The 22,515-nt window shown below is 46.0% G+C and overlaps 1 protein-coding gene across 1 annotated transcript in view; it reads left to right on the forward strand.

Annotated features, from left to right (window-relative positions):
* IARS2 (isoleucyl-tRNA synthetase 2, mitochondrial) overlaps positions 1 to 22,515 on the forward strand; it is a 532,602-nt gene that overhangs the window by 393,098 nt on the left and 116,989 nt on the right. The window contains exon 21 of the mRNA XM_078649801.1: positions 21,868 to 22,058. Within this exon, the coding sequence (XP_078505927.1) occupies positions 21,868 to 22,058 (191 nt within the window). The remainder of the gene's footprint in view (positions 1 to 21,867; positions 22,059 to 22,515) is intronic.

Consider the following 22,515-nt stretch of genomic DNA (forward strand, 5'->3'; position numbering starts at 1 on the left):
CAAGAAAGATTGAAAGGTGGACATAACAATAGACTGTAACACCTTCCAAAGCTATTTTCTAGAGAAAGTGACAGCTATTTTATCAGACATCGAGAAGAACGCTCTTAACATTCCTGGGATATCTCCGGTCCCCAGAGTCCCTCCACAATTTACTATTTCTTGGTTTCCAGCTATTGACGTCAAAATCCTGGCCAAGCTCATGGACACAACTAAGTCAGGTTCCCCTGCAGACCCCTGCTCCCCCGGAATTTTCTGCTTGGCGCTCCCCGTCCTAGAGGAGCATATTATCTGCCTCTTGAACAACTCCCTAGACACAGGTCTCCTACCAGTTAGCTTCAAGGAGGCTTGCGTCATACCCCTGATAAAGAAGCCAGGGGCGGACCCGGCCTGTTTGAAGAACTATAGGCCAATATCCCAGCTACCATTTCTGTCCAAAATTTTGGAACAACATGTGCAGAAATCCCTGTCTTCAATCCTGGAGTCACACCATCTTCTCCAGGAGCGCCAAGCGGGGTTCCGGGCACATCACAGTACCGAGTTAGTAATGCTCTCGGTGCTGGATGAACTTAGATGCATGGCTGACAGTAAAAAACCAAGTGCCCTGATACTTTTAGATCTTTCAGCGGCATTTGATACTGTCAGCCATGCTCTACTTTTGGACAGACTGGCCGCATGTGGGATAGAGGACCTTGCCTTTCAATGGCTAAAATCTTTTTTATCAGGGAGGACCCAGAGAATTCAATTAAGGGATGAGATATCGGAAGTGGGTGTCCTTGAGTGTGGAGTCCCGCAGGGATCGGCACTATCACCACTCTTATTTAATCTCTACATGCAACCATTGATAGACTCCCTGGCAAACATGGGCTGTAGGATTTTTAACTATGCTGACGATACTCAGCTGCTGCTGAGTATAGATAATACGATCTCGGCTCAGGACCAGGCCCAGAGTATATTGAGGTTTACTGTAAGTTGGATGACAGCAAACTCACTGAAAATAAACCCTGAAAAAACGGAGGTTCTGGTGGTCTCAACCGCTAGTTCGCCTTGGGGCGATTTGTTCTGGCCCGAAGAACTTGGCCCTACTCCAAATCCGTGCCCTAATGTAAAGAGCCTCGGTATAAAAATTGACCACGAACTGACGATGAATAGCCAAGTATCCTCTGTTGTCGGAACCTGTATTAATCTAATCGGGCAAGTGCGCAAATTAGTCCCCCTGCTCTCCTTGAATATGCTTCGAACCATTGTCTCGGCAACTATAATCTCAAGGATTGATTATGGAAACTCATTATATTTAGGTCTGCCAAAAAATTTGATTAACCGCCTACAGGTTGTCTTGAACGACGCAGCACGGTTAATCTTTAGACTACCCAGACAGACCCATGCTTCCCCACTGCTACAGAGACTACACTGGCTCCCTGTAAAGCAAAGGGTGGAATTCAAGAGTCTATGCATCGCCCATAAGGCAATCTATGGGAATGCGCCTGTTTACATAAAAGAACGACTTAACATCTATAAACCTAATCGAGTACTGAGATCCTCTAACGCCCAATTGCTGTCATGCCCGCGTTTTAAACTGGCAACAAAGGGTGGGAGATCCTTCTCTATCCAACTACCACAGATGTGGAATAAACTGCCAGAGATTCTTCGTAGAGAAGTTAACTTGCTTCCCTTTAGGAAATCCTTGAAAACATTCTTATTTAGGGAAGCTTTTTGTTCCTTTTGAGATGGTGTTTTGCCGGTACTTTTCTGTATATATACTTACTTGTTGTTGCTGAATTTTTGTCAAGAGCGCCCAGAGACCTGCCGGTGATTCGGCGCTATACAAAACCCAGTTAACAATAACAATAACAATACTGTAGCCAACAACTTACATACCCCTTTCGAACTGATGTGAGCCATTCCATGCGCCATAGTAACCACTGGGAGCACGTACGCATCAGGCAACAACCATCGCTGATGTTCTGACAACTCAACCCAACAACCTGTTGAATCCAACATACCCGTACTTTCTCTCCACGTACTCACTTCTTTCTCAGTAGCTTCAGCCTGAATCAACTTCACACTTTCTATTGTGTCTTCACACATTCCACTTTCCACAACCCATCTTGCAGGACCTGCCACATACATACGGCTCATCATGTCTCTCGCCGTTTCCTTCGCAACTTCATCCGCTAACGTATTCCCTCGACCTACATCGTCCACAACTTTCTTATGCGCACTACACTTCACAATTGCAATCTGCTTTGGGAGAGCAAAAGTTCATTCACTAACTGCCCATGCTGAATTTTTGTGCCATGGGAAGTAAGAAATCCTCTTTCTCCCCACAAACGTCCAAAACTATGGGCAACACCAAACGCATACTGGCTATCGGTATAAACATTCACTCGCTTTCCCTCTGACAATACACACGCTCGTGTCAATGCAATCAACTCTGCTGCTTGCGCAGAATTCTGTGCTATGCGTGCTGTCTCAACAACTGTATGTAAAGTTGTGACGGCATATGCTGCAGCCGTTTCACCATTCGGAAGCTTAAAACATGAACCATCTACCCATAAGGTACCATCAACATTCTCAAGAGGAGTATCTTTTAGGTCAACTCTAGCCTTCGTTTCTTCCTCTGTGCGAAGAAAACAATCATGCTGTTCTTGAGCATCCGTCTCTGTAGAGATCGGCAACAACGTAGCTGGATTCAACACATTACATCTTTTAATGTGTACATGGCTAGCTAAAAGAGTCAGCTCATAACCTGACAGACGTGCACTAGTAAGGTGCTGAGTCTTGGTCTTGTTCAATAAAGTATCCACTGCATGTGGGACCATCACAATCAACGTATTATCCAATACCAAACCAGCAGACTGTCGGATAGAAACAGCCGCTACGCTGTAGCTCTCAAACAGCTCGGCAACGCTTTAGCTACTGGATCTAACGTCGCTGAAAAATACGCACATGGGCGTTGCTTGTCTCCAAACTGTTGAGTCAACACTGACAATGCACAACCTTCTCTCTCGTGCACATACAACGTGAAAGGTTTACTGTAGTCAGGAGTACCCAATACCGGAGCCGAACACAATTAATCACGTAATTAAGAAAAACTTTTCTGACACTCATCAGACCAAGGGAGAGGATGCGGAGTATCTTTAAGAGTCAGCGCCAACAGAGGTTTCGCTAACAGGGAACAATTTGGGATCCATTGTTTACAATACGGGGTGATACCTAAGAAAGCGCGCACCTCTCTCTGTGTGGATGGCACACTCATTTGGGCAATCGCTTGAATTTGTTCTGGGGTCAACCTTCTTCCCTCCTTCGACAAGAGATGACCTAAGTAGGTTACTTCTTGTCGGCAATACTGTAACTTGGAAGGTGACACTTTATGATTAAGGTCAGACAAATGTCGTAACAAAGAAAGAGTAGCCTCTTTACAAATCTCTTCGTCATCAGCGGCAACCAACAGATCATCAACGTACTGGATAAGAGTAGCACCAGTAGGCAACACAAAGCTATCAAGCTTAGTTTTCAACGCCTGACTATAGATGGAGGGACTTTCACAATAACCTTGGGGAGCTCTCTTAAACCGGATGCTTTGTCCTCCTAAAGAGAAGCCAAAAATATCCCTACTCTCCTCAGCAATCGGAATGCTAAAGAAAGCATTCTTCAGGTCAATAACAGAAAACCAGGCTGCCGAAGCAGGAATCAGAGTCAACAAAGCAGTGATATCCGGGACAACAGGAAACTGTGGCACCACACTCTTGTTTACCTCTCGAAGGTCAATCACAAACCGATACACAGGTGGCTGAGAAGCATCATTACGTTTAAGGACAGGCAAAACAGGACTGTTACACACGTTACCTCTCATTTCCTCAACTACACCCTTCTCAACCAGATCATAGACAATCGCTAATAGAGCTCTCTCGCCATCACTAGATATTTCATACTGTGGGATACGAGGTAGCCTAGCATTCGATTTGAGGGTGACAACATAAGGTGGAATCTGCATAAGACCAACATCATTAGGACCTGTAGCCCAAAGTGTATCAGGAAGAGAACGCAATTCCAGTGGAAGACAATCTTTAGACAAATACATCGGAGAAATCACTTTCTTACCTAGGGTAAGATGTACTCCAGAAGGAGAACAATGTAATGCTGCATACAATCTTTTCAGCAAGTCCAAACCCAACAGATTCTCATTACAACCAGTCGTCAAAATAAGAGGAGCTTCCAATTCACAACAGCCAATAGAAAGAGGCAAAGGATTAGAAATCGGGTTACAAACTGGGGCGCCTGAAAATCCTACGGAAACATTGGTCAAGCCAGACAAAGGTGCGCCAGGAAGTTTAGAGTGCATAATAGAACTCTTCGTCGCACCAGTATCCAAAAGAAAAGGTTGTACCACACCTGATGTAGTCACTTCAACATAAGGTCCACTCTGATCTACTGGAACTGACACTACTCCCTCTCTTTGCCAATGGCTGTCCTAACTATCATTATAACCAGCACTCTCACTCTCGACATAATAATCATCACCGTAGTACTGTGTAGACTGACCACTCGGAACATTCTGTCTGTCAAAATAATTTGCAGAATTCTGAAGGGAAGAGGAACGCTCATTCTGGGGTAACACACCACGTCCCCTACCCCTAGGAGCTTGCTGGAAACCACCACGACCTCTCAGACCAGATACGCCATTCGCACGCTGTAAAAAAGCCGGGCAACTATTCTTAAAATGAACTTCCTCTCTGCAATAAGCACACTGATTCGGACCAGGAAAGAATCGCGGAGCATAAGGCTCAAGCTTCTGTAACAATCTCTGAAACTGTGGAGGTTGCTGAAACTGAGGCTGATTCTGACGAGGCGGATAAGCTTGCTGCAAAAGAACTTTCGTCTTTAAATCTTTAGTTTTCTTCTCTGCTTTATCCTTCTCATCTTTATCCCTATTCTCATAATATTGTGCAGTAACCAATATCTGGGCCGACGAAGAAACAGCCCATGAACTCTCAGAGTCCTTTAACTTATTGGAAAGTTCGGGAAGCAAATTAAAGACAAATTTGTCCACGAACAACCTTTGACCACCTTCCGTACTCATGTCCTGACCACTATGATCGATAAACGTTTCTTCAAACCTCGTGAAGAAATCAGACACACTCTCGTCTTTCTTTTGTTTGCATGCTGCTAACTTGTCCCAATACACTCGTAAAGCAGGCATCATAGTTTTCATTAGATTAATAATCCTACCAGGTAATTCTGAACCTAAAGGCTCAGGTTTGGCACCTCCAACCTGTCGACCATCTGCAGCAACAATATTAGCCCACGTATCTCCTAATTCTGCCGCATGATTCTCATGACGAACCTTCGCCCACAAAGGTTGAGGAACTACATTACCCATTAACATGTCTATGTCGGCTAAATTCATAATACATGCTTCAACTGTCTGGGACAACTCCTTGTAATAACCAGCAGGATTCTTACGGGGGTCAGGTAAGGTCTGCTTAAGAGCTAAGACCTCTGCTCTCTTCCATGGAACATGTACCCACACTCGCTGAAAATGGGCTTCTGCAGCCTGAATACCCAAACCGACATTAGCAGCAACGGTCTCTCTCCATACAGGGGGAACTTCTCTCATAGGATACTGCTTCACTTTCCTCCTAACAGAAGGATCAGGTTTATACAATGGCTGAGGTGGTAACCTAGACCTAAAGACAAGTATCGTCTCCACGGCATCTGTAGCATCAGATTCCACTATCATCCCTTTAGCAAACTCTGACTGAACATCAAGCACTTCCTGCGGAATCGGACCCAACTCATTATCTTCCCATTCCTGCCGCAGAAAAGCACACATTACATCAAAAACATACCTTTGCTTAGGCGGCTCCCACTGAAAGAAAACATCCATAACTGCTGGCCAATTATACCTGGAAGCATTTAAAATCCATCTACGAGCCAACAAATCCAACACTGCTAGCTCTTCGGAACTAGGAAACTGACTACGACTCTGCTTACGTTCCGAAACAGGGGTCATACTCAGTGGCCCAAACAATGGAGACAACAGATTAACAACAGTTTCTGTCATTCCTTTTCGAGCAGAAGGAGAAGAATTAGGCGTAAAAACAGGAAAGTTAAAATCTTGAGACAAAGTAGGAACAAGAGCAGTAGGAGTCTGAGATGCAGAAGCAGAAGGCAAAGGAGTTTGAGGCAAAGCTGGAAGCAAAACTTGCGACCCTAGAGTGGGGTGAGCAGTAGGAGGCAAAACCATCTGTGGAGCACCGGGTGGCTCAACAACAGCAGGAGTTTGAACAACAAAGGGTGGGACAACTGGGGGTAATGGAGGCGCAGTAGCACCCTGCACATAAGGAGGTGGCAATCTCAGTAAATGAGACATCAAAGGATCTTTTTCAGGGTCTTCCGTCACTTTCGGAGGAGAAGACGGCAAGGCCGGATAACATTTATCTATGGCCATACAACGCTGTCTATCTAAAACTTCACACACTCGCTCTTCCTCATCTATCTTAAACTGCCTAGCAGCTTGTAGTACTGACATATTCTTATCTTTCCTATCTCTCTTTGCTTGCTTAATTTCTCGCTGTTTGGCTTCCTTTCGCCAAAGGCGGAAAGAGTCAAACATTTCCGGCCGGGCTTTCTTCTTAAATAGCGCAACTTCCAGATTATCTAAAACATTTACTTCAAAACTACCATGTTGGGGCCATCGTAAGACACCATCCTTTTTAGTATAGCGGACACACACTTCATTATAAGTAATAGGACCCACTCCATGTTTTGAATAGAGCTCATAAGTCGGAGTTCCAACCGGAGGTATCGGACACGAATCCTCCAATCGGGAATCCCTGTTGCAACCACAACTAAACCATTTCCTAATTTTGCTAAAACCAGGCATCTTATAGCTCACTAATCTAGCTTCAAACTTCAAGGGGTTATCAACTATCGATAAACTCGTAAATATACAAGCCCCTCGGCTTCGATTTTTGCAAAAATCAAATCAAACAAAACCAAGAACCAAAACAAAGTCGTGGGAGCGACCCACTTATACTTAACCAAATATCTGTCACGCCACCAGAAGACCGTCTATCGTCTCGATTTACAAAGGATCAATCAAGGGTCCAAGACAGGGCGACAGTCAGGGCAGCAGTCCTTCGTAGCCGTTGGAAAGCGGGAAGCCTCGCAGAAAAGACCTTCGGTCCACGTCGACATGCAGGGGTCAATGAAGTGGCGGCCTTCCTCCAGAATTTCCTCACGTGGCTCCTCACGATCCTCGGGCTTGGACCGGTACCGCTGAAGTCGCCCCACCGTTGGGCGCCAACTGAAGAACCGTCCATCAGCACCCCCTTTTGTACCGCTTTGGCCGCCATAAGTGTGGCAGGGTATGCTCAGACGTGAGTCCCTTGCTCACTTTGCCACTGGATTCAAGCAAGCCGGGCTGAAGACGGCTGTAACGCCGGAAACCGGTCCTCGGAAGCTTGTTTCCGGTCCAGGGAAGGCATGGCTTGGCAGTTCGAGCTGGACTGTTCCCATGAGGCACAGGGTAAGACTGACTTGCATATAGCCATGTCTGAACTGGGGTGGCAGAGTGGGCTAAAGAACGGTGATGGATCAAACCCAGATCTTTTGACTGGGTGTGAGTGTTTGATTGGTTCAGATGCTCCGTCCATCACCACCCCCTTTTGTACCTGGTTTTAGAACCCAGAGGCGCCAGGGACAGGCCCAAAGTCTTCGGGTTCTCCTGTCTTGGCAAACAGAGACACGGAATACTTCTAGGTGGTGTCAGAGATCAAATTTATTAGCTGCAGCTAGTAACAGTTATCTCAGCAATACAACACGGTGTACAACTCAAGAAACTGTTCAAATTTCATAGAGCAAGACATCACCTTTTATACACAATATTCTCATTATAAATGTACACCCACTGTGCAAAATTCTGACCAATAGGACACATTTTCTAACTGAGTATCACATTAACAAAAACCCAATTTACCGTAACCCAACCCAAAAGTTAATTATTAGGACTGTCCCAAATTCAATTTCCACAAGCCGGACAAACCCATAATTGAAAGCACTACCCATGTAATGGAAAGTCGTAAGGAAAGAAACAATTCAGATGCTGATTAGGATAAGATATGTGCAAGGAAACTAAAAGTTAACGAGGTCCTGAACATTAAGTGGCAATCTTAGACAAGGATCAGCCAGAGAAATTGGCTTCGTGAAGGGTCAGTTTCAGGGGAAGAGGTCAGCGTCCTGCAGTTCACTCACAAGTCAGAAAAGGGCCTGTTTAATGCATACATGAACAATGAGGCCCATGCAACTTTGTTTGTTCGGTTACCTCCACGGCCTACGTGAGGGCAACACAAAATGGCTTTATGAACAACGCAAACAAAATGGAGTCCGGTCCCGAAAACCACGGAACCTCAATACTACTCCCTCGTCAATGTCTTTTCCTAGATCATCCAAGATGAAGTGCAGCACTGGCTCTGTATCGTTAATTAGGTGGAAATCAGCTTGTACAGGATCAAGATCATTAGAGGATTGGAGGTGACAACATATACTATTTATCACATGAACTTCCAAGAAATGTAGTGCTGTAGGATACAGGGAAATGAATCAATATTTTTGTGAAATTAAAGGGTACTCAACCTGTTTCTTTTTTAAGTGTAATTACAGTAGTATTTGAAAAAGATTTAGTGACACCACCCTGTGCAAGTGATGGGGTTAGGACAGTCAGGAGAGGTTCCATTATCACTTAATCTGTCTTTTTCATAATTTCTTCAGGATTTTTTACTCTTATCTTTGGACTTGTTAGCATTTCCATAGCTATTGACATTTTGGCAGAATAATTTTATATACCAATTTTACTTGACTTGTATTTCTAGCTATGCTTTCTCTGATCAACGAAATGTTATCAATAAAAAAAAATATTTAACTTTTTGCTGAATTTTTGGGAAGGCATACATTTTGGAGATACTATTTCTGCTGAAGAAAGATAATTTACAATATTAAGGACCTCTTCCTGAATGTTGGAGGCTTCAACTATTGTATATGTATACTAAGTAGTTTACTTGCTCAATAATATACATGTATAATTCCTCATCCCTTGTTTAAATCTGTCTTTTATTTTTTCATTGCACTCTTGGCGCCATTTACGTTTGATGCTGTGAAATTCTATTTTTGCTTCTACTAGCTTTTGGGTAAACCAGAGAACTGACCTAACTCTTAGTTAGTCTACTCTTAACCCTGGGGCTTAATTTACCAATTAAGTAAATGCTTGATCTCAGTTTAGGCTGAGTGTTTTTATGCATTGCCATAATTGCCTCAGGATTACTCTTCTGTGATTTGCAGACTGTTTTGAATTCTATCTGACTTAAATTCCATTACTCTGAAATGGGTAAGTCAAACTTGATCAAAAATTGGTCTGACCAAATGCATGAGGATACATTTAAATTGTGCATTTTAATGTGGATAGTCCATATTAGATCTACAAATGTGTCCTTTGCACTGTGTAGGGCTAGGACAGCTATTGATAAATGTAATGCAGTCCATAGTTTCATGAATTCACAGTTGTGTCCAGCCTTAAGATCATAGACCCAATATATAAAATCACCTATGAGTATCAGGTGCAAATGACGGATCAATAAAGAGCATTAAAGTTCCTAAAATTGGTAGGACATTCAGACATGTAAATAGGTTCCTAAGAACTAACCTCAATAATAACATGTGTATGTCTGGTAGTTATGAGACTCTTAAGATGACGTTTTACACCTTTACAATTTTTGATGGCATCTCTATAACAGTTTATTATATAAAACTCTTCTGGTACAGTGGATAACAGGTCTGTAGTAGATTATTCGGAAAGTCATGTTTCTACTTGCAGTAAGATATCTAAGTTAGTATGGCTCAGAAGATTAAAGAGATTTATTTTATGTTGTATAAGTGAAAATATATACAGGTAAGCCATTTGAATACATTTCTCTTTCACCTTTTTTTGATCAGGAAGGGATGATATGCTAGTCTCTATTTATTTTTTTAATATGCGATATTTCCATATGGTAATACCTAAAACTGATGCCATCTAGATACTTACAAGAAAATTGCAAAAAACACAGTTGATGGACAGAATGTAGAACAATGTCATACATTCACCCCAGTACAAGGATCTGGGCCTTAATCCATCGTTTTTTGCACTCCACACCACCCTGGGTTAGACACTGGCTATATGCAAATCAGCTCTGACCCTGTGCCTCATGAGAACAGTCCAGTCCGAACTACCCAGCCATGTCTTTCCCAGACCGGAATCAAGCATCCAAGGACCGGTTTCTGGCTATCAGCCTTCATCAGCCTGGATAGCTTGACTCCAGTGGTGTGGAGAGCCTGGGACTCACGTCTGAGCATACCCGGCCCACTCGGGGTGAAAATTGCAAAAAACACAGTTGATGGACAGAATGTAGAACAATGTCATACATTCACCCCAGTACAAGGATCTGGGCCTTAATCCATCGTTTTTTGCACTCCACACCACCCTGGGTTAGACACTGGCTATATGCAAATCAGCTCTGACCCTGTGCCTCATGGGAACAGTCCAGTCCGAACTACCAAGCCATGTCTTTCCCAGACCGGAATCAAGCATCCAAGGACCGGTTTCTGGCTATCAGCCTTTATCAGCCTGGATAGCTTGACTTCAGTGGTGTGGAGAGCCTGGGACTCACGTCTGAGCATACCCAGCCCACTCGGGGTGAAAATTGCAAAAAACACAGTTGATGGACAGAATGTAGAACAATGTCATACATTCACCCCAGTACAAGGATCTGGGCCTTAATCCATCGTTTTTTGCACTCCACACCACCCTGGGTTAGACACTGGCTATATGCAAATCAGCTCTGACCCTGTGCCTCATGGGAACAGTCCAGTCCGAACTACCAAGCCATGTCTTTCCCAGACCGGAATCAAGCATCCAAGGACCGGTTTCTGGCTATCAGCCTTCATCAGCCTGGATAGCTTGACTCCAGTGGTGTGGAGAGCCTGGGACTCACGTCTGAGCATACCCAGCCCACTCGGGGTGAAAATTGCAAAAAACACAGTTGATGGACAGAATGTGGAAGCCCGAAACCGGACCGGGCTGGACTGTTCCCATTGGGCACAGGGTCAAGACTGATTTGCATATAGCTGGGTTCAAACTGGAAAGGCATGGTGAGCAAAAAAACGATGGATTTATGCCCAGATCTCTGTACTGGGGTGAATGTATGACATTGTTCTGCATTCTGTCCATCACCTGTTGTTTTGCATTTGTCACCCCGAGTGGGACGGGTATGCTCAGACGTGAGTCCCGTGCTCTCCATGCCACTGGAATCAAGCTATCCAGGCTGAAGAGGGCTGAAAGCCCGAAACCGGTCCTTGGATGCTTGTTTCCAGTCCAGGGAGGACCTGGCTTAGCAGTTCGGGCTGGACTGTTCCCATTGGGCACAGGGTCAAGACTGATTTGCATATAGCTGGGTTCAAACTGGAAAGGCATGGTGAGCAAAAAAACGATGGATTTAGGCCCAGATCTCTGTACTGGGGTGAATGTATGACATTGTTCTGCATTCTGTCCATCACCTGTTGTTTTGCATTTGTCACCCCGAGTGGGACGGGTATGCTCAGACGTGAGTCCCGTGCTCTCCATGCCACTGGAATCAAGCTATCCAGGCTGAAGAGGGCTGAAAGCCCGAAACCGGTCCTTGGATGCTTGTTTCCAGTCCAGGGAGGACCTGGCTTAGCAGTTCGGGCTGGACTGTTCCCATTGGGCACAGGATCAAGACTGATTTGCATATAGCTGGGTTCAAACTGGAAAGGCATGGTGAGCAAAAAAACGATGGATTTAGGCCCAGATCTCTGTACTGGGGTGAATGTATGACATTGTTCTGCATTCTGTCCATCACCTGTTGTTTTGCATCTAGATACTTATATGCCACAAGGCTTTAGGTTCATCAGCAGACTACGCTTGCTTCCTGGCATAATGGCTAGCCCAAGGGCGGAGATAGGCTTTATTTTGGTGCGCCTGCCCTTTGGCATGCCACCACTGCGCCCATCCACAGCATGAATGTGCAGCCAGCTAGTTTAAATAGTCCCACTGGCCGGCCCATCTAGAGCACTGACTCTCCAAAATAGAGCTGGAGAATGTCAGACAGGAAGTATTTGAATCCCCAATAATTCTCTCTGGTTAGAACAGAGAGCCAATTAAACAGTTTAGTAGTTTTTCAGGTAAAAGATAGGAGCCACTCAAACAATCCACTCGCCCAAATCGCCAATAGAGAAGCTAAAATCAGAAATCAATAACAATCAGTGGTAAAATACACAAGAGGATGTTTTACTTAGTTAACTGAATACGTGGCTGGGTCCTGTGCTCACCTCCTACAGAGGGAGCACAGCCTTTGGGTTACATTATTAATCAAATTGCGTATAAGGCATCTCTCCTGACAAGGTGCAGCTCTAAACGTATATCCACATCGGGGATATGGGTGCAGTGGCCGGATATGAAGACATATCCGATAATAAATAAATGCATATTATAATGGCACATCAATAAAAAATACAGTATACCAAACCAAATATTTTGAATCATACTGATGTCATTGGTGATATCAATGGTGAGGTGATATGTGGTGTTGCCAGTGATGTTTATTTATTTTATTTATGACGTTTTGTTTAGCGCTAGCCTGACCGGAGGGTATCGGAGCGCTTCTCAACAGTTACACAGCAGAACAAACGAGAGCAGAACAAGGGAGCAAAAGAGCGCAGAACATATTGCAATAGAGAGAATCAATCCGGATGAAGTCATTGTAAAGAGGATGTTGAAGCGTTCCGTTACAAGGATTTGTTAGGGATTTGTTACAAACGGGAGCAGAGCATATTACAATAAAGCGAGCAAAAGAGAGCAGAACATATTGCAGTAAAGTGAGACAATCCAGATTAGAGACATAGTAAAGAAGATGTTGAAGAGTTCAGTTTCAGGGGTTTGTTAGCCCCCAGTAATCTGTGGCCTGTTACGTGAGGTGTGCAGAGATTTATTGGGAGTGTATGCCTTGAAAATCAGAACTGGTAAAATGCATGGGTTTTTATGTTTTAGTCTAAAACACAACATAAGCTAAGTACTAAACTAACTCCATCAAAGCAGCTGCTAGCAGATGCATAGTGCTCTTCAAGATAAACACGTGCTGCATCATCCCCCTCCTTCCTGACCTTCCAGTCCCACACCCCACTGCCAAGTGTAGTGCCATTAACCTCTTTTTGAGTGCTAAATTGTAGAATATCCAACAGCACATGAACACCAGTAAGCCCTTTTCTACTGTGAAACCCACACTTCCACAATGCATCCCCCAATAGTCACCCTTTAGGTCCTGGTTTCTTGCATACCAGGCTGTTATCCTCAACTCTCTCAAAAGCCACCTCCTGTGAAAATGATGTTGGGGGCGGGGGGGGGGGCCCTAACCCACCCCATTTTGAAAATAGTTAAAATCACAGCTCTTTACATCACAACGAAGTGGCGGTCCACTTCTGCTCTCAAAATCTACCTTCCTCTCCAATTACTTATTGACTATGTTTGCCTTTGTATAGCATTACACTACATTCTTGGCTAGGTATGTGCTCTACATATGTCAGATACACACATACATACATAACCTTGCTTCATGTGAAAATTTGAGAGTGTGTGAGAGAACACATACCTAATACTGCTTCATTTGAAGATTTAAGCGTGTGAGAGTGCGTTGTGTGGGTTTCATTTTTTGACCCACACTCCGAAGACCGGATTGACAAATGTGTGTCTCAGTCAGTCAAAACAGGCTCTTGCAGATACCACAACAACACCCCATGATCAACACTGTGGAACGTTGCTGATGGCAGAAAAAAGCCTGTTATACCCGACTAACTATCTCCCTGTCAAAAAAAGACTTCTCTTCATCTTTATTGTGAAGGACAGACCGCTGTTATTCTTGTTGGATTGATCTTTAAAGGACTCACTTCAGTAAATTCTGTTAGTGTCGTGTTCACTATGAGTGAACACAGCACAATTTAACATTCTTGCCAACCCTATAAACCGTGACTTTGTAATTCACTTTTCATCAAAATTTAGACGTGCAATAGGTTTGTATGACGGACTTCTCTGAATTTTTACCCTGCTTAAACAATAAGAATTATTTACTTTGAGCAATGAGGTGATCCTATCCTCTTATTTTCAACATTGGTGTCATAATAGATTCACTCCTCCTTCAGATTCATCATCTAATCAAAGATATCTTCAGGCAGGGAGCGTACTTTGAAATTTGTACTTTTACCGGAAGAATTGAATAGCGTCCAGTCCGCTTCATCACCACACCATCAGTGATGTGGTAAGTGATGTTCTCATTCCACAAACGTGCACCACCTACCTCAGCTCATTCAAGAATGTTTAACTTTTCAACATGTCAGCTGTTTTGAGGAATCACGATTTCCCTGTAAAATGCTAGGAGGTAAACCTTGCAAGGTTTGCAGGTGCCCCATGTTGCTCGGACTAGCATTGTTAGTGAATGTGTGTGGCTTTTCATGCCTCTCCGAGTGCCCTAAAGCTGTTGGAGGAAGGTCTACATGGACCCCATCCCTCTGGGGCAAGAACTGCTTACAAGCTCCTCTCTGCATGATTTGTTCAGTGTTGCTAACATCCTTGTCTCCATGCACATTCCCTTCACTCACAAGGACCATTCTCTAGTGCTCTGGGTTAGAATCTGCACCCAGATTATGTGAGGAAGAACCAAGGTCATCAAAACACTCTTCTGACCCTATGAACAACTGATGTGCTCAAAATACTACAAAAGGGGTTCAGGGAGTGATCCTGCTGATGTCTCAAGAACAAATATTTCAGTTAGATATCCTTTCACTAAGGGATTCTGCATTCCTATGTTTGTTTTTGTATTCCTTTCTTTCACCCTTTGAATTAAGCCCTGTCTTGAGAGGGCATTTTCAATTAGTCGCAAGGTACACATAAGCGTGACTCCATGCTGAGGATGGATTGCAATTAGCAGTTTTCTAATGAGAGGGCTTTCCACTTTCTTGCTCTTAATTGTCTATGACTAATCATTTTGTTTTTCTGTGGCCACGTACGCCTCCCTGATGGAAAAGCGTCCCATAACATGCTTACCTTTGCCCCTCGTGTTCACGCAGCTCAGACCAGCTACTCCCAGCAGCTTGATTGTGCACTTTCCACACCCATCTGAGGTGGTGAGCAGGAGTCCAGGCCCGTCCGGAGCCTCCAACTCAATACCCAGCGTATCAACACTGTAGTGTAAATAAGCTACAACTATGAACTCATTCCACCAGATGTTGCCGTTATTGGCATGCTTACAGGAAGAAAGAGAAATAGAAATGTGTGCACCAGGACTCTCGAAGCAAGAGGAGGCCTGTGTTCATTGAAAGGGCACGTGGGGTGTGGGGAGGTGGGAATGAACACGTGATTTACTTTCATTAACCTGTTTGTGTGAAATGTGTGGCGTTTCTTGTTAAGGTGCCATCGGCAGGGCGAGACTATTGTATACATTATGAGTTTTTGACCTGGAAATGAATATACACGAAATTCCTAGCTAAATATTTTGTAGCTAATTTTTTAAGGAAAACAAGATGCTGGTTAAATATCCATACTTTGAGGAGGCTTGCCTGAAAACCACTCACTAGGAAACAGAGTCATTGTGCGTGCCTGGAAAGAATCAGGAGTACATTTTGTCATGTTTTAATTATGATTTGTTAGCAGCAACGACTGAAATTCTATGGCAGGACCGGAGGCTCAGATTATGCTTTTCTTTCTTCGCATTTATTATAAATTGAAAAACACAGCAGCCTTAGAAAAGCTCATAATGCAGAAAAATGCTCAAATAACAACAATAAAGCATTTTAGTCGCATAACTCAAGAAAAAACAATGTCTCTGGGACTACAACTCCCATCATGATAATACAACAGTCTGAACGGAGTCCTTCCTCTATGTCCACAGTCCATAGATAGGCAGTCCCTTCTCCATGTTCCTCCTCTTTCTTCGCTGCTTCCGCAGCCAGTTAAGTGTTTTTTTCTCCCTCTCTCAGTTTTGATGCTGTTAAGGGATTACTGATGTTTTTATAACTGTAATGTTTCTATTTGTTGGGGCTATGGGTCTCTGATGTGTTTTTCTCTTTACAGAGCCCCATTCAGGTCGCGGAAGCGCCGTCTCGCTTCCTTCGCGACTTTTTTCCTGTGTATGTTGCGGTGCGCAGTCATCCGCTAGAGGGCGCGGCCGCGTCTCGTTGGTCTCCGGCGCGAGTTTCTCCTCACAGAGGAGCCGCGCTGAGGAGACCAACCGCCGCGGAGCCGAGCCCTCAAGTCTGCCTCATTGAACGCCCGTATTTCGGGTCTGTACTCTTTGCCCCATATGTGAACGCCCCGGTGGGGGTCTGTATTGCGGTATTCTACCGCGTTGACGCCGATTTGGCAAGCCTGCACTCGTGTTGTGTCTGGTGTGGCAGCGCGCTGTGAGGCAGCTGACCTGGTCCCCCTGGGGTGGGTCTGCGCGCTGAGGGTGTGAGTGCACCCAATATTTTGCCAGTCCCTGGCATCCATAACTGTTGCAGTCCTCCGGTCTGCCCTAATCTCTGGGACACCCAAGCTGTTGGGTAGTGTGTGAACCCTCTTGCGCTAGCTCTGTGCAGCATGGAGGATGAGTATTATGGGGAGGATTCTCAAGCCTATCTGCAGGATGAGGAGTTCTACCAAGCGGTAGACAGCTCCATTTACCGCTGCGTGACAGAGGTGGTAACCCCTATGGAGGAACGTCTCTCTGCGCGCATAGTGGAGGAATGCGCCAAGTTAGCTCAGGCGCAGTCAGGAAACCCTTATGCCCTCCCAGGTCCATCAGGTGAGGGCCCCCCCGCTCCTAAGAAACCCTGCAAGGGGGGGTTGTCGGAGGGTGCTCAGGGGGTGGACAAGGGTGCCTTTGAGCGTCTACGTGACGCGTTTTTGGCTAAGGCGACTGAGTCCCCACCTGACCAGCCTGCGGCTCCCGCCTCGGTGGTGGCTACTGGAACGGCCCCTTCGTCTCCGGGGGATTCCCCGGATTCGGATGGGGATGAGGAATCGGTGCGTTCCTGGCGACCTTCGAGCTCGGTCACTGAGTTACCGCGGGACAGCTCAGGTATGCTGGACCCGGATGAGATCATGCATCCGCGGTCCGCAGCCTGGGCCCCGGGTGACAAGGTGGCAAAGTTCGTGGCTAGTCGGCTGCGTAAGCCTCTGGAGCAGGAGGCCAGGGGATGCCTCCGTGGAGAATGCCCTAGACCCACCTTGGAGGGGAAAGTTGCCATGACACCAGATTTAGATACCAAGATGGCGACATTTCTAGCAAAGTTTATGAAGGACCCGCGTAAGGGCATTGACCGATCCTGGCGGTCGTGTCAGGACAAAATGTTCGACGCTGTGGGGCCCATTACTAAGATCCTAGACATGGCGGAGGAGGCTAAAGTTACTGGATCCGCCATTGACCCCGATGTCTTGTCAAATTGGGCGCAGAGGGTGATTGTTTTCTTAGGCAATGCCAACTGTGCCCTTTCCACCGAACGGCGGAGGTCTTTTCTGATTAAGCTAGACCCTAAGTTGGGTGACTTAGCCTCTTCAGAGGCAGGAGCAGTTGCCCAAGGCGGTCTCTTCGGAGAACCGTTCATTAAAGAGCTAGGGAAGTTCGTGTCTACCTTCACATCCCTTGATAGAGCTCAGACCAGTATCAAACGCGTGTTCCATCAGCGTTTCTCCCAAGGGGCCGGTCGCGGTAGGGGCCTCGCGACCGGCCGTGGCGGGCAGAATGCCGGTAACAGAGGGCAAGGCTCCGGGCGAGGGCAGTACAACACCTCGGCCAACTTCAACTCCTTCTACCCTACAAGAGGGCAGCGTTTCGGAGGTCGTGGTTTCAGAAAGAACTCCAACGCTTCCACCACACACGGTGAGTGTTATCCCCGCAGAGCAGGTTCAGATTGGCGGCCGACTAGCGGCCTTTCGGAGGGCGTGGGTAGAGCTTACAGCGGATGCTTGGGTGCTGCAAACTATCCGCGGTTTTCACATCGAATTCTACGATCGGCCTGTCCAGTTGTGCGCCCCGCGCCCTATAACCTTTTCGGTGTCCGATGCCCAGTTGATAGACGAAGAGGTCGCGGAACTTCTCCGCAAAAGGGCCGTTCGCCAATCAACTCGGCATCCGTCGGGCTTCATCAGCAATCTTTTCTTAGTGGACAAACCCGGCGGCGGCCGTCGTCCGGTGATCAACCTCAAAGAATTCAATGGGTGGTTGGTCTATCATCATTTCAAAATGGAAGGGATTCATCTCCTTCGAGATATCCTCCTTCCACGAGACTGGTTGGTACGGTTGGATCTCAAGGATGCTTATCTTGTGATTCCAATCTATCCTCCTCACCGTCGCTTCCTCCAGTTTCTCTGGCGGGAACAGGTGTTCGAATTCACGGCCCTTCCGTTCGGTCTTTCCTCAGCTCCGTGGTGTTTCACCAAAGTCTTACATCCCGTGGTGGAATTCTTGCGAGCGCAGGGATTTCGCATGATCGTCTATCTGGACGACATTTTGCTGATGGCGCAATGTCCACGCAGCTTGCTTTCTCAACTGGGCCGGACTGTCGACCTCCTTCAGGAGCTCAGTTTTGTCATCAATGGAGACAAGTCGGTTCTTGTACCCTCTCAGAAAATAGACTTTTTGGGTTTTGTCATAGACTCCATCGACGCCTCCCTGAGTCTTCCGTCTCGGAAGTTGTCCAAGATCAAACACGTCTTGCGACAGACAATTACAAAGTCTCACACATCGTTACGTCAAGTTGCCAGAGTGGTGGGCCTGCTATCGTCCTCGATTCAGGCCATCTTTCCGGGCCCTCTGCACTACAGGGCTCTCCAGCGCCTCAAGGCATATCATCTACGCAGAGGCGTGTCCTACGACCAACAGGTTCTCCCATCGGAAGAGGTCAAGGAAGAGATGTTGTGGTGGCTTACCCACATGGAGGCCTGGAATGGTCGGGCAATTTTCGGTTCTTCCCCGGACCTCGTCATCGAATCCGATGCCAGCAGAGTCGGTTGGGGAGCGCGCTGTGGAGATTTTTCAACAGGCGGCACTTGGTCCTTGGAAGAACAGAAGTTGCATATCAACTGGCTAGAGCTCCTGGCGGGTTCCTTTGCAGTACGCTGCTGGACCAGGGACTCAGTGAAGTTGTGTGTCCTATTGAAAATGGACAATGTATCGGCAGTGCGGTATGTGAACCACCTAGGGGGCGCGAGGTCCCGTGCACTGGCGAATTTGGCAAAACAGTTCTGGGATTACTGTCTAGAACATCAGGTATCGGTGACGGCGGAGTACCTGCCGGGTCAGGCCAACCAGGTGGCAGACTGGCACTCCAGGTACCTCCGGGATTCCAGTCTGTGGATGTTGAATGTCCAGGTCTTTCGCTGGCTCAACGGGCTGTGGGGTCCTTTCTCACTGGACCTGTTTGCGTCCCGCTTGGATCATCAACTTCCGAGGTTCTTCAGTTGGAGACCGGATCCGATGGCAGAGGCCACGGATGCGTTTCTCCAGGACTGGTGCAAGGAGAAGCCCTTTGCGTTTCCACCTTTTTCGATGGTGATGCGGACGGCGGCGCAGGTTCGCCGGCAGGAGGTGGAGCTGGTGTTGGTGACGCCGCTCTGGAGATATAAAGTCTGGTTTCCAGTTCTTCTGGAACTTTCCTGGGATTCTCCAATCCTACTCCCCCGGTTTCCTCACCTGCTCCTCAACCCGGATCGGGATCCGCATCCTCTCGTCGTTCAGGGCTCTCTCCTCCTCATGGCATGGAGGCTTTCAGGAGACGTTGGTCGCTCCCGGGCCTTTCGAGATCAGCTGAGGGTCTGTTATCCAAGGCCTGGGCTGTCAGTACGTCGAAGCGCTACAAATCCGCTTGGTCTAAGTGGGTGCGTTGGTGTCTTCGACTGAGTTTGGATCCCTTGGTCGCGGGACTCGTACCCGTGTTGAATTATTTGGCGGAATTGGCCGTGAGTGGCTTTGCCTACCGCACGATTAATGCTGTGCGTTCGGCTATTTCTGCGGCACACCACCCAGTTGACGGTGCTCCGATTGGGGTACATCCTTTTGTGTGCCGACTTTTGCGGGGCGTCCGGTTAGCGTTACCACCAGAGCCCCGGTACTCAGTCCTTTGGGACGTCAATTTGGTTTTGAACCTTTTCCTGTCCTGGCAACCTAACAGGTACCTATCGGTCAAGGAACTCTCGGCGAAACTGGCTATGCTTCTATGCCTGGTGTCCTGCCGGAGAGTGTCGGATGTGCGTGCTCTGGATGTCTCGGCACGCGTGTTTTCACCAGATGGTGTCACCTTCACGATTGGTCGCCGCACAAAATCGGCGTCTAGAACAATTTCGTATCCGGCTTTCGTGGATGTCCCGAAACTATGTGTTGTTCAGTGTCTGAAAGCTTATGAAGATATGACTTGGGACATTCGCCCTCCGGGCGAGAGACAATTGTTAATTGCCTTGCGAAAACCACACCATGCGGTCTCTTCCCCCACCATAGCCAGGTGGGTGCGTTGGGTCATGCAAGAGGCAGGTATTGATACCAAACGTTTCGGAGCTCACTCTGCCAGAGGGGCCATGGCCTCTAAGGCTTTCTCTGCGGGAGCTCGTCTAGAAGATTTGATGCGGGCCGCGGACTGGTCCTCCGGTTCCACCTTTAAGAGGTTTTACTTTAAGCCGGTGGTGGATATTGCAAGTTTGGTGGTGAGTAAGCTTTGAACTAGCATAATCTGAGCCTCCGGTCCTGCCATAGAATCGAAATTTGCCTAGCATTTGTAACGGTAAGTTTCAATTCTGTTAAGGACACGGAGACGAGGATTATTCCACCCGGTATATCGTCGAACGACACCCCCCCCGTATGGCAGTAAGTAATCAGGTTTTAAAGTTTTTTCCTCATGGTTGAATATGAGCCTTGAATAGTTAATTCGATTGTAAAATCCTAAATTTTCCGTTACGGCGCTGACGCAGTTCTATTTCTTCTGTTAGGAAACGATGGTTCCAAGTCAGACCAATGAACTGATGGCGTAATTTGCGCGAAGAAAGAGGAGGAACATGGAGAAGGGACTGCCTATCTATGGACTGTGGACATAGAGGAAGGACTCCGTTCAGACTGTTGTATTATCATGATGGGAGTTGTAGTCCCAGAGACATTGTTTTTTCTTGAGTTATGCGACTAAAATGCTTTATTGTTGTTATTTGAGCATTTTTCTGCATTATGAGCTTTTCTAAGGCTGCTGTGTTTTTCAATTTATAATAAATGCGAAGAAAGAAAAGCATAATCCTCGCCTCCGTGTCCTTAATAGAATTGAAACTTACCGTTACAAATGCTAGGCAAATTTCGATTCTGCACAATACTAGAACCAAAACTATTTCTCTTACATATTGATGTAACTTCATCTTTCTAGCCAACTGTTAAGTAAGTCACGGTGTTCTAAGGGCAACATAAAATCTAATTGTGTGTTTTCAAGCACCATTCCCTGATTTTACATTTAGGGAAGTAGGGAATGGTAGCACCATTTTAAATCGCTCAAGAGACCTATTTAGAATGAATGTTTACACTTTACAAAATACCCCATAAAACATTTAATAGCATATCTAAATGTCAAGAGGAATTTCAGCTCAAGTGAAACTTAATGAATTTGAGTCATGGCATTTAAAAAAAATACATATTTAAGATGTTTTTAAATTGAAAGTTTATTGCATTTTCAGAATACTTAATTAGGAACTATTTTCAGTTGAGCTGTTGCTAAATTAAACGCCACTTCTCATGGGCACACCTGCCTTTCTTTTTCAAGAGTCCGAAGGTGTTTTTCGCACTGGCTGGATTAATTCGAGCGCCGTGTGGAAGAAGCCGGGTCTGGAAGAAGCGATCGAGGGTGCCTGTGCCCTGAGAGACTCTTTCCTCGGATCCATCCCGGGCAAGAATGCCGTGGAGTATGATGTGACTGTGGTCATTGAGCCAGGACTGCTCTTCGAACTAATGGAGGTATGAGCTCAGGGAACTCCTTCGGAAGCTTTGTAGGAAGCACACCAGTTATAAATTGGCAATTGAAAGTGATCACACGTCATCAGATGAGGCACATAATGGACAGTACATAAATGAGTCCAGGAAAAGATTTCAATGTTTAGCTTTGTTTGTATCCTCACTTTATTCGTCAAAAGGCAACACGTGTTTCATTATACGCTAAATGTTCCCAAGTCTCAACTTGTGGGTTACGTAAAATAATAGGTCTGGTTGTCAAAGAGTAGTGTGGTTCTAAAAGTACAGATGTATCCAGCAACCTAATGATAAGGGTATGGTTTTATAGACATCCTGTCTAGGTGAAGAGTCCCATTGAGTTTGAACATGAAGCAAGTCCATTTACGTCTGCAGTGAGACACCACTCCCAAAGTGTGAAATTCACAGTAAGACCCCTGTCTAACTCAACACAACAGACGTATTG

Source organism: Lissotriton helveticus, chromosome 6 (assembly GCF_964261635.1).
Source record: "Lissotriton helveticus chromosome 6, aLisHel1.1, whole genome shotgun sequence".
NCBI classification, from domain to species: domain Eukaryota; kingdom Metazoa; phylum Chordata; class Amphibia; order Caudata; family Salamandridae; genus Lissotriton; species Lissotriton helveticus.